The sequence below is a fragment of the Nansenia antarctica genome, assembly GCF_963989245.1.
Source record: "Nansenia antarctica genome assembly, chromosome: 7".
Classification (NCBI taxonomy): Eukaryota; Metazoa; Chordata; class Actinopteri; order Argentiniformes; family Microstomatidae; genus Nansenia; species Nansenia antarctica.
The window spans coordinates 13,730,877-13,743,292 of NC_137677.1; the positions used below are offsets into that span (position 1 = coordinate 13,730,877).

Sequence of the window (12,416 nt, forward strand, 5' to 3'; positions counted from 1 at the left end):
GAAGGTGACGACTTCAGTACCTCACAAGCTCCCAGTTTTATCATATCCCCTGACAGATGGATGATGGCTCAGTAAATGATCAGCCCTCAGTAAATGACCAGCCTAGACATAGGTCTACGGTAAAGTACATAAAGTAACATCAATACATGCAAAACAATTATAAAACAAAAATTAATTTTAGTTGCAAGAAGAATTGGTTTTGGGGGGAACAAAAAAAGAGTAGCCTATTGTTTTTTATGCGCACGCTGGATTGGGCGTGACAGAAGTGCGCTGTCAAAGTCGGAGGGCTCTATATATAACAGCCTCTTTTACGGTCAATCTTTGCAGAATCTGGAATAGATCTTCACAACATCCACTTTTGCCGGCTCCACTTTGTACTTCTTCTTCAAAGCCCAACCATCAGGTAAATAGAAGAGGCAATTTGCATCGATCATTTACATAAACACTTCTCATTAGGCTTAATAATGTATTGGCGTATATGAAGTGAATAGTTTTAAAGATCACAAAAATGGGTCTGAAAGAAATGTATAATGTTCATCAGTAGGCTGCATGATTTACGTTACATTAGATGTATGTTTATGTAATTAGATCATCCGTGGATGCGGACATTACTCTGCCGTTTCCTCTTGATCATTCTATCCAAGGCTCCGAAGGGCAGATGGTTCAACTGAATCGATGTTTATTTAAACGTTTGGTATGGAAGTAACATGTTGCTGCCTGTCTCTCTGTATCCTGATATAATCATACCGTTTCCTTGAGTGCTTTACTTTTTCAATCTGGCAATTCGGTTTCCTCATCTAGAGAAAATCAATTAATGTTATTCCCTGAAATGAATAACGTTCAGAAGTGTCTGAAGGTTTATGTTTTAATGTCTTCTTTTATTATGTCATTCATAATTTCGGATGAACTGCTGCTTTAAAATTCTAGTGGGTGGGTCCCACGTCTTGATAAGAGAAAATATAATGTATTGTATGTTGGAAAGACTTTGACTGTTCTGCATTTTTACTGTTCTGTTGAATTGCTGTGTCAGCAGTTTGTTTACTGTTAACAGTGAAAATCTAGAGTGAGAATTACCCCCCCCCCCCCCAAAAAAAAAAAAATATAAAACAAATATAAAAAGGGGCATACTAGGCTATAGTGGTATTGGTATCAGAAGTTAGAAGAAAATCTGCATGAAGACGCATAGTGACATTTTTGCTTAAATTAGGTTTAATTTATTATTCATGCTTGAGTGTATTTTCTTCTAACTTCTGTCTTCAGAAGGTTGTAAAAATGTGATGAGGTGGGTTCTCACGCCATCTTTCCACTGGAGTGGTTTTGTGCTGTGAGTCATCTGAGGTCCAGGGGGACAAGCCATGTTTAGACTAGAGAACCACTTGGGCGTATGTTGTGTATGGATTCCTACTCTTGGGGGAAATGTCTCTTCAAACCCAACCCCATAAATCCCAGAATATTATAGACACACCATCACATTAAGTTTACCTATATATTATTGTATGATCTATTAGCTATTATCCTGATATTCTTAATGTGAATGGTTTAGAAAAAAAACTAATTACAGATGTTATGTAATGCCTTGAAAAAACGTCTGAAAATCTATTTCAAACATTGGAATACAACTTCAGTTGTGGAACATTGAGAAATGGGAAAGTCATCAGAGTACTAAAAGTGATGGAAAGGGAAGTTCTTCTATGAGTCAGATCATCCGATTCATTCTGACATGTGCACCACCCTGTAAATCAACACACACACATTGAGCAATTACAGTCACAGTTAACAGTGGGGGAGGAGGAGGGTATGATAATACAAAAATGCATTTGAGAGATATACTCTTTGTGTAAGTTGGGTTATGGAGATGTTTGACTTGAAGAAAACATTGTAGGGCTTATTACTAGTTTGTAATCCAATCCAACAGACATGTTAGTATTTTAGTTGTGTGGATATAATTAAATAGAATAGAATAGACTACACATCCGTGGTAAAGAGCTGCACTCATAACACACAAATATTTTCTGAGTGGTAGTTCTGCCATCATTTGTTGAATACATACATACCTGTCACATAATAGTATTGACAATAGCACCATCTGATGAGAGCTTTTCAGTGTGCCAATTAGAACCTGTTTGTCTGAAGAATATATTTACTCAAAGTGGAGAGCTCCGTTTTCACCCCTATGGCTTCGTTTTGCGCGTTCACGTTTAGGGTAGGGGTGTCCCAATTCATATTTCATCTAGGGCTAGGGGTAAGGGGGAGGGCTTTCCATGGCTTCGTTTAGAGCGGAATCATCCTCACCATAGCAGAGTATTGTGAAAGTGAGCACTCTAAGTTATTAAGCTACTCTAAGCTACTAATAAGCTTTTGGTATTAATGTCGGGAGTTAACCTTTAACGCTACAGAAGCAAATGCCAAGAAGCGATAATGAGCCATACATTTCATTTCACTATCCTTGACTTTACTCTGAATCTGGATGTTTGGTGTCAGCAATAACGGCAGCCTCGTAGTGTGCGTGAGTGAACTAGGAGACTTAGACATGGGGGTGTAAACTAAATAAAAGAGTGAGCTGGCCTGTGGAGCAGTTGACCCATGGTTATCTTTGTGTACACCGTGACCGAAGAAAAATGCAGACACTCCAAAAAACGACTTTCTGTTTAAAACACAATCTGGAATCCTTACGTCAATCTTCTGCTCTTTCCCCTCAGAACCATGGGGGTCCACAAAGAGTTCCAGACTGCAGGGAAGGAACCGGGCCTGCAGGTGTGGCGTTTGGAGAAAATGGACCTGAAGCCCGTTCCTAAACAGCTCCATGGGAACTTCTACTCTGGGGATGCCTATGTCCTGCTCTACACCACTGCTGCCCCCTCCTACTACATCCACATGTGGCTGGGTAAGAGACTAAACAGGTTAACTCTATGATGATAGACTATGACTCATCTCCTTCTGCTGTATCTTTGCAAGACACTCAGTCTCCATGATCCTCCATGATCCTCCATGATCCTCCATGATCCTCTATGTGCAGGAAATTATAATAAAGCCATATCAGACGATTGCATGCAACTGTTCAAGTTCTCCTGTCATATTTATTTGATTATTGACTTAACTATTGGTTTCCCTCTAGTGTGTTTATTAAGTTCTTAGTATTAGCTTTTTCGTGGCCTGGGGTGGTCCAGTGGTCTAGTGCTGCGGTCTGCGATGCACACATCATGCCCATGTCGGCATGGGTTCGAGTCCGGCCCATGCCCTCTCTCCCATCTTCTCCTTGCTTTCCTGTCTGTCTTCACTATATCTGTCAAATAAAATGAAAAATATGAGTGGGACTGCCCCCCTCAGAAAGAAATACTAAAAAAAAAGTATTAGCGTTTTCATTGGTATTCCTTAACATGATCCCTCTTGTCTCTGTGTTTGCTCCTCACACCATTAGGAAACGAGAGCTCTCAGGATGAGAAAGGTGCTGCCGCCATCTTTACCACCCAGCTGGATGACTTCCTGGGTGGTACTCCAGTGCAGTTCCGCGAGGTCCAGAACAATGAGTCGCTCGTCTTCTTGGGCTACTTCAAGTCTGGAATCAAGTACAAGGTAGGACACATTCACATATCTCACGAGGACAGCATATCAGTGTACTCTAGATATTCAGCTCTAAATCATTTCAGAAATAACTTCTCACTAACTTCTATAACACAGCCAATGTTATCCTTATATACTGTATATATAAGGATAAAAACCACTGCTTTTTGGTCAGGCTGCATTTGCAAATAAGAATTTGTTCTTACATGTTTGCCTGGTTAAATAAAGGTTAAAAAATAATAATATATATACTGGTGACACTAAGTGAGACTGAAGTGTACATGTATTGATCAGATCCTGCTTTAATTAGTGATATTCTAGTGACCATCCTAACTAAGTGTTGAAATACTTATGACACCATTGGAGTAACATTCTCCAACGCAGGTTTGATGCTCCTGTTAGGGAAATATTTAAGTATCTAAATATATATATATATATATATATATATAGTATCTAAAGTATCGAAAATAGAAAAAGGTAGCCTGATTTCTTCAAATCGTATAGAAAGCTATTTAATTGTCTTTTGCAAAAGGAAAACAGTTTACGAGCATGTCAAGATAAGTCTTGGCAGTGAAAGGTCCTCAGAAAAGTAAAGACAGAGAGGAAAACATGGATTTTTATACACAGGTAATCAGTCCCGCCCTCGGGTAAGGTTCAAGCCAGGCATTTCCTGTCTGCATCTGTGATGAGGAGGGGGTCATATGATGCTAGTCTCTTCTAGGTGCATGTTAAGAGAAAAGAGAGTAATTAGGTCTTTGTGATCATTTAAATGTGTTTGTTGTCTAGCCAATGTCAAGTTTCAAGTAGAGAAACTGTTTTTCATTGTAGAAGAGGTTGAGGTCGTTTAAGTATGTTAATCCTGCCCAGACAGTCTGACTCAGTGACTGACTCAGTGAGTTGCCATAGCGAGTTTGAAATGGCAAACAGACTGAGGGAGCCGGACACATCTGTGTCTAATTTCAGAACGCCAAATGGCTGCATATCTGGCAAGAGTGTAGGAAAGCAGAGTCGTCTATGGCTGTAGCCACTGTTGTATACGACAAGTAAGTAAGTCATCCACTGACAAATGTAGTTACGTCTGTAAATGAACTGTGTGAATAAACAACATTGTTAATGATATGGGTGGTCTGTTGTCAATGTTACTCACCTTGAAGTTGCTTAACTATGCATGGTTCTGTTGTCAGAGTTTATATGACCCAGTGTTATCACTGTCCCTCCCCCAGCAAGGAGGGGTCGCCTCTGGCTTCCAGCATGTGGTGACCAACGACATGAACGTTAAGCGCCTGCTGCACATTAAGGGCCGCCGGACGATCAGGGCCATAGAGGTGGCCATGTCCTGGACCAGCTTCAACAAAGGAGACTGCTTTATCATCGATCTAGGAAAGGTGATCTTGGATAGTAACTAATTAGCACAATAGAAGAAGAGGACCTCACTCACTATTTTGTGGAGCATGTATTACCACAAGCCATATCCGAAATGTGTCTAGCCATTACCAAAGTTACAGGTCATGTCCTATTAGATAACTTTCCTCAGGGGCCTAGGTGGTGTAGCTCACGTCCCTGGTTTGATTCGGCCATTGACCTATCCTCCGTGTCATCCTTCCTCTCTCTCACCCATCCTTCCTGTCAATCTCTATTAATCTCTATCCCAATGAGGCCGAAATGCCCTAGAAACATATATATATATATTAAAAAGATCACTTTTCTCCCTCAATTTGTAGGATATCTTTCAGTGGTGTGGCAGCCAGTGCAACCGCTTCGAGCGTCTGAAGGCTGCCCAGGTTTCCATCGATATTCGGGACAACGAGAGGAACGGCCGTGCTAAGCTTCACATGATTGAGGAGGGGGAAGAGCCACAGCCCGTCACCGACGTGGGTCATTTTTTTCCACCACTTCCTATAACACAGGAAACACTAGGACTATGGGAGGGTTACAGATATGGCATTGATGCTCTTTTAATGTCACTCTAAACAGCAGAGACATAACACAAGACAGAGAAAAGCTTGTTGGTGTTCTTGTGTAAAGGTCAGCCATTCTGTTTATGCAACGGTGGAGTCTCTGCTGGGCAGAGCTAATGAAGATACTGCAAGTTACTCCCCTTATCACAGAAATGCATTTGTATTTACTGTTTATTTTTAGGCTCTTGGACCCAAGCCCAACATCCCAGCCGGAAGTCCTGATGACGAGTCCGTTGACAGAGCCAACAAGAAGAAGGGAACTCTCTACATGGTCAGTATTTGTTGTGCACTATTTGTAATGACCATAAATCAAGATGCAGTGTAACCATACCAGTTAAATTTTTTGTTAGAAAGTACTTGATATCAATTTAGAAATAGGTGAGGGAGGGATGCAGATTCCTGTGTTGTAGATCATGTGAGCTCATCAGTATGTTTTGTAGATCTCTGATGCTGCTGGCTCAATGAAAGCATCTGTGGTGGCCCAGAGCAGCCCCTTCAGACAGGAGATGCTCTCCGCCGGCGAGTGCTACCTGCTGGACAACGGAGTGGACAGCAAGCTCTTTGTCTGGAAAGGTACTAGAGAATGGCTACTGAAGTTTTGATTCCATCCATGTGTGTACCACATGTACAAAAGAAGAGATTTGGTGAGGCTGCATTCTCATTTTATGCACCCAAATTGTGGAATGCACTGCCAGTTTACATTAGGGATGCAACCTCAGCAAATATGTTCAAGTCAAGACTAAAATATATTTTTTTAATATTTTGAATATTGCCTTTAAATGACTAAATAATTAAATTAAGATTATAAAAACCCATCCTTTTAATATTGCATTTAAGTTACAAAATAATTAAATTAAGATTATATAATGATTAAAGCACTTTGAGCTGCAACGTTTGCAGGAAAAGCGCTATACAAATAAAGTTATTATTATTATTATTATCCCAATTATTTGTTTGGTTGTTTGTTTACACCATTTAGAACTGATATCATTATCAAGCATTATACAGTAGGCATCTCTAACTGGTACAACACAATGAATTGCAGGACCCAGTGCCAATACTGCAGAGCGCAAGGCTGCCATGAAGGCTGCAGAGCAGTTTGTCAAGGAGAAGAACTACCCCAAGAACACCCAGGTAATGTCACACTAAACATGCCTCTTTACCCCCCTCTCCAATATCTGTCAATGCCTATACTCCGCTCTGGGACTGATCCAGTCCTGTGCTCTTTTACTGTCACCCAACAGATCCAGGTGATGCCAGGAGGGGGCGAGACCACCCTGTTCAAGCAGTTCTTCTGCGACTGGAAGGACAAGGACCAGACCTCTGGCCCTGGCCAGTCCTATAGCATTGGCAGGATTGCTCACGTGGAGCAGGTCCCCTTCGACTCCTCTACTCTGCACACCAACAAGACCATGGCCGCCCAGCACGGCATGGTGGACGACGGCTCTGGAAATGTTCAGGTACATTTGGACAATATCAGTGATAAAATGCTGTGATCTGACTACCTAACGCTACTGGTGTGAGAATTGTTTTGAACGATTAGCAATGTAACAATGAGGTCTGTGAGGTAAAGGTGTGTTTGATTGGTTCACAGGTTTGGCGTGTGGAAGGGGGTGACAGGGTCCCTGTGGACCCCTCCAACTACGGACAGTTCTACGGAGGTGACTGCTACCTGATCCTGTACAGCTACCGTCTGGGAGGTAGAGAGCAGCACATCATCTACACCTGGTGAGTGTTTTTTATGACCTTATATGGTCAGAAATGGGAGGCATCATTAGACTATAGTCTGTCCCCTGCAGTGACTCAGGCGATTGGCTTCCAACCTAATTCACCATCCAAATCAACATGTATACCTTGATTAATTGACACATTGGGGTTTGATGTTCTCAGGCAAGGGCTGAAGTGCACTCAGGATGAGTTGGCCGCCTCTGCCTTCCTCACCGTCAAACTGGACGACTCAATGGGAGGGTCCCCTGTCCAGGTAAGACACTTCTTACACAGATTCATCTGATTTCTGATGTACCACACCAGTCATTCAAACACAGAGTTCAAGGGGTTAATCTGAATATCACCTGCTTGAGTTTATTGATTGGGTGTGTGAAGCTTATGGTTGGACGGATGTGTTGAAGTGTCCCCTTTTCGAAACCTTTTTCATCCGTTAGGTGCGTGTCACTCAAGGCCAGGAGCCGCCCCACCTGATGAGCCTATTTAAAGGGAAGGTCATGATGATCCACTTGGGTGGGACGTCCCGTAAAGGGGGCCAGAGCCGGGCTGGCAGCACACGCCTCTTCCACATCCGTCAGAGCTCTACTAGAGCCACACGGGCCGTGGAGGTGAGTCAGAATACACAGACTTTATCACACCATGCCACAAGCTTGGAACAGTCCTTTTATTGATTATTAGTCATCATTAAATATAGTGTTATATATACTGTATATATATACTGTATGTATATGTTACGGTACATGTGAGAATACGGTACATGTGGGAAAACTAGGGTTAGGGTTAGGTGCTACGTCGACTTGGTACATGCTGGCATGTCTAACCCTAACCCTAATCTTAACCCTAACCCTAACCCTACCCCTAACCTTAACCCTAGCACCCTAGCACCTAACCCTAACCCTAGTTTTCTCACATGTACCGTATTCCCACATGTACCGTAACATATATATATATATATATATATATAGATATATATATATATATATAGTGTTAATCCATGAATTAGTGTTATTCTCTACATGTACATGTACAGTGATTCATTGATAATTGTGTTAATGGACTGGAAGAAGACACATTCTGCTTGTTGATATACAGTATATGACTTTAGAATGAGTATAAGAATCTCTGTACCTTTTATATATACTGTATGTTTATCCCTCTTCTTCTCTCCTGGTGTAGGTGGAGCCCTCTGCTGCCTGTCTGAACACCAACGACGTGTTTGTGCTGAAGTCCCGTGACGCCATGTTCCTGTGGAGAGGAGTGGGCGCCACGGAGGAGGAGATGGCTGCAGCCAAGTATGTCACCAGCTTCCTGGGAGGAAGTACCACTGACGTGTCTGAGGGCAAAGAGCCTGGTAGGTGTTCCCTCAGCCCCGTCACAGGCCAGGTGCCATGGTTGTGCTAAAATAGCTCTCAGGTCTTCTGACGCTGGTTTTCTCTGTGTACCACATGTACAAAAGAAGAGATTTGGTGAGGCTGCATTCTCATTTTATGCACCTAAATTGTGGAATGCACTGCCAGTTTACATTAGGGATGCAACCTTAGTAAATATGTTCAAGTCAAGACTAAAAACCCATCTTTTTAATATTGCCTTTAAATGACTAAATAATTAAATTAAGATTATAAAAACCCATCCTTTTAATATTGCATTTAAGTTACAAAATAATTAAATTAAGATTATATAATGATTAAAGCACTTTGAGCTGCAACGTTTGCAGGAAAAGCACTCTACAAATAAAGTTATTATTATTATTATTATTATTATTATTATTATTATTATTATTATTATTATTATTATTATTATTATTATTATTATAGGATTCGGTTGTGTTGTTCTTTTCTCCCGGGATGTTTTGTTTTGAGTCTATGCCCGTTTTTTCTTTCACTGTGAAATCTTTGAATGAGATATGATTCTCTATGCTTGAGGTATGTTTTGTTTTAATGTACCATAATGTACTGTTTTCATCGTCTTTCAGCTGGGTTCTGGTCAGCATTGGGTGGGAAGAAGGACTACCAGACCTCCAGGAGTCTGCAGAAGACGGTTAAGCCGCCACGTCTGTTTGGCTGTTCTAACAAGACCGGCAGGCTCATTGTGAGTACGGGAGTCTCTACCTCTGAGTGAAGTGACAGAGGTCTGGATTAGAAATACTCTCTAGTATACTCACAAGTATCTTTAGCATGCACGTTCTATTCTCCATTGGTTTGATTTGGTTTGTTTACTAGGTGTGTGGAGCTAGAAATAAATAGGTATTCTCTGTATTGACTAACTCTGTATGTATTGTTTTCTCTCTCTCAGGCAGAGGAGGTGTCTGGAGATTTCAATCAGTCAGACTTGGCAACCGATGATGTCATGCTCCTGGACACCGACGACCAGGTGAATTTTTAGCCTGATTATTGAAAACCATTATATGATATCCACATAAATGAACGATGTGACTCTCTTACCACTGAAGTCCTGTCATAGTTCTTTAGCAAAATGGTCCAATCCCTCCCCACATACTGATTTTTACTCTTTCCTTATCTCTAATATCCCCCTCTATCCCTACCCTCCTACCAGATCTTCCTCTGGATTGGCAACGAGGCGAACCAAGTGGAGAGGACTGGATCAGCGAAAATTGGTATGATTAATAGATAAGATCCATGACTTTTTTACCATTATGCATTATTGTTACTGCACAGTGTAGTTATTACCACAAATATTCTGTACGTTTCAGCCAAAGACTATGTGGAGTCAGACCCCTCTGGGCGTCGTGGCCTCCCCATCACCACTCTCAAGCAGGGCACAGAGCCTCCCACCTTCACCGGCTGGTTCCAGGCCTGGGACTCCAAGATGTGGGACACAGACCCTCTGGACCGCATCCGGGCCCGCTTTTAATCTCTGTCATCTGCACACCCATACCTCTGCCTCGCATGGCTTCGCTGCATAATCCTGTATTCAGCAAGGCCAAGACAAGCATACAGCGGTTATTGTCCAGCCGCAGTTGGCCTTATATGCACAATAAAAAGTGTTATATTATTGGACCAGTTTATAGCTTGGATAATTGTCTTAGAAAATATATTTCTTTATGTTATTATAGTACTTTAAAACTGTTGCCTCTAAACAAGACAATGTGGCCATTATCATGATGGCCATTTTTCCAGTGAATTATTGTTATTTTGATGTAACTCTTAGTCATAATTCCTATTCTGAATCAAACAAGTTACAATTCACTTTTGGAATAGAATTTGCAAATAATTGTTTAGTGAATTCTTTATGAATTAATTTATGAGTAAACTTGTTTTGGATAATTTGTAATAAAACAGCCTGCTTTTTGAAAAACTCTTGTGTCTTTTTCATTGAGTCTTCTGATTATGTGCAGAAAGAAAGTCTTTGCAATGTAATCCCATTCATAGAGTTTATGTGTGAAGTAGATTAACTATGAATCCACCATTTAATCCTATTTTACATATGCAAGCTGATGATTGATCCCTGTTACTCTGCTACTCCCTTCTCCCTAGATACTCAAATAACCAATCCGTTTTAGAACATAAGCATAAGCCTCAGTAGGTGTCTGGACTAGGTTTACCCCAAGCAGACTGTAATCACGGGTCCATATGCATTAAGCTAGTTTATGATGAATGAGACTCTGGTGGTTTAAGGAGCTTGGTTTTAAGAGCACCTTCACTCTCATCTTCTCCTCATGCTCTCCCAAATTCCCTCCCTCTTGCTGTAGCTCTGTATCAGACAATAATTTGATTTGATTTGATCTTTATTTATCTCGAACATTTCAACCATAAAAACACACACATTTGTAATAACAAAAAATAACACTAATAAAACTAAATTTAAAAAGAAAAAAGGGACAGAAAGAAGCAAAGCTTATCTGGTCCTGCCCCTTCCTTACAATATAATATTATTATGCAATAAATTATCTATCAATATCAAAAATAATATACCTATCCACTATAGCAAAAGATAACTAAATAATTACAAAAATACTAGTTCACGTTATTTTCAATGGACCAGAAGGTTATGTTAATCACTGACAGCTCCTTTAGCATCGGCCTGAAGCTGGCTGTCCACATAGTCACGGATGAGAAGAAGAGGTTAATGGGTAAAGGGGGTACCATTTGAGTGTAAATGTTTGTTGTTGCTGTGTATGGTTATGATCTCCACCGCTGTTATAAGAGAGCGTATTATCTCTAAGGGGTCATGAGAGAGGCTGCCTCCTGTGACGCTAATTGTCACAGCAGTGTCCAATCACGGTGGGTTTGGAATCTTTATGGTATCTTTATAAGTACATGTACTTTATAAACAATACATGTATACTATTCAAATGGTATAGGTCTAGTAAAATAATTGTGCCCTCTAGTGTATGCCATCGTGCGGAACCTGAATAAGGCCAGTGCAGACCAAAGATCCACGATCTTGAACTCGGCAACCACTTACAAGCAATGTTCTAAAACTGGGCAGTTCAGACCAAAGATTAAAGATTCAAGATAATTCAGACAACTAAGAAGCTGGACGTTCTAATTCGGTCTCGTCTTGTCGTGGATCTTTGATTTGAACTGGCTTTTAAGTTCCTGGAGATGAAACAGCTGGGTGTGTGTGATGAGATCGCCATCCAAAGCCTGTGTGGACAGCTTGCCTGGCGAGAGAGTGTGGACATACTCAGTACGTCTGACGTCTCTGTGCCATGAGATGTTGGTAGAGCTGAGCCGCACCACACCTGAGCCTCAGTCCATCTGGTGTTGCATGTTATCCCACAGCTTCTGTCTGTCTGAACACTATCTTCACTTACCTTAATTCGTTCTTTGCCTACAATTAAATGAGTATGAATGATTGTTTAACACTGACTATTTCCTCATCTCTTCCTTCCTGCTTTCCCTTCTCATTTTCAGAGTGTGACATACAGTAACTATACTTTAGGACTTTATTATTCACACACACTGCTCTCTTGGTGAGACTTAAATTGGTCTCACGAGGTTGAGATTAGAGAATGAAGGATGCACCATAGAGCAGCCTCCCCCTCCAGGGCTGACAGTTATGCAAACCCACACCTGTGGCCCACTCGTCTGTGTCCCACATGCTTGGGGCGTAGTGATTGCAATAACAGCTAAATCCCATCCAGGTTCTAGAGGACCTCCAGTATGAGAATTCCCAGCATGTTTGATGATTATCAAACTCCCCATAGGA

At 41.2% G+C, this 12,416-nt stretch overlaps 1 protein-coding gene across 1 annotated transcript; it reads left to right on the forward strand.

Annotated features, from left to right (window-relative positions):
- Positions 1–347: 347 nt before the first annotated feature.
- scinla (scinderin like a) lies at positions 348–10,414 on the forward strand. The gene is made up of 17 exons (XM_080537156.1): positions 348–403; positions 2,700–2,884; positions 3,419–3,573; positions 4,785–4,946; positions 5,283–5,432; positions 5,701–5,790; positions 5,960–6,092; positions 6,565–6,653; positions 6,764–6,979; positions 7,114–7,247; positions 7,410–7,500; positions 7,682–7,852; positions 8,421–8,595; positions 9,217–9,332; positions 9,537–9,614; positions 9,798–9,858; positions 9,955–10,414. The coding sequence occupies exons 2-17, from the start codon at positions 2,704–2,706 to the stop codon at positions 10,113–10,115; spliced, it is 2,163 nt and encodes a 720-aa protein (XP_080393282.1). The 5' UTR covers positions 348–403; positions 2,700–2,703; the 3' UTR covers positions 10,116–10,414.
- The last annotated feature ends 2,002 nt before the right edge of the window (positions 10,415–12,416 follow it).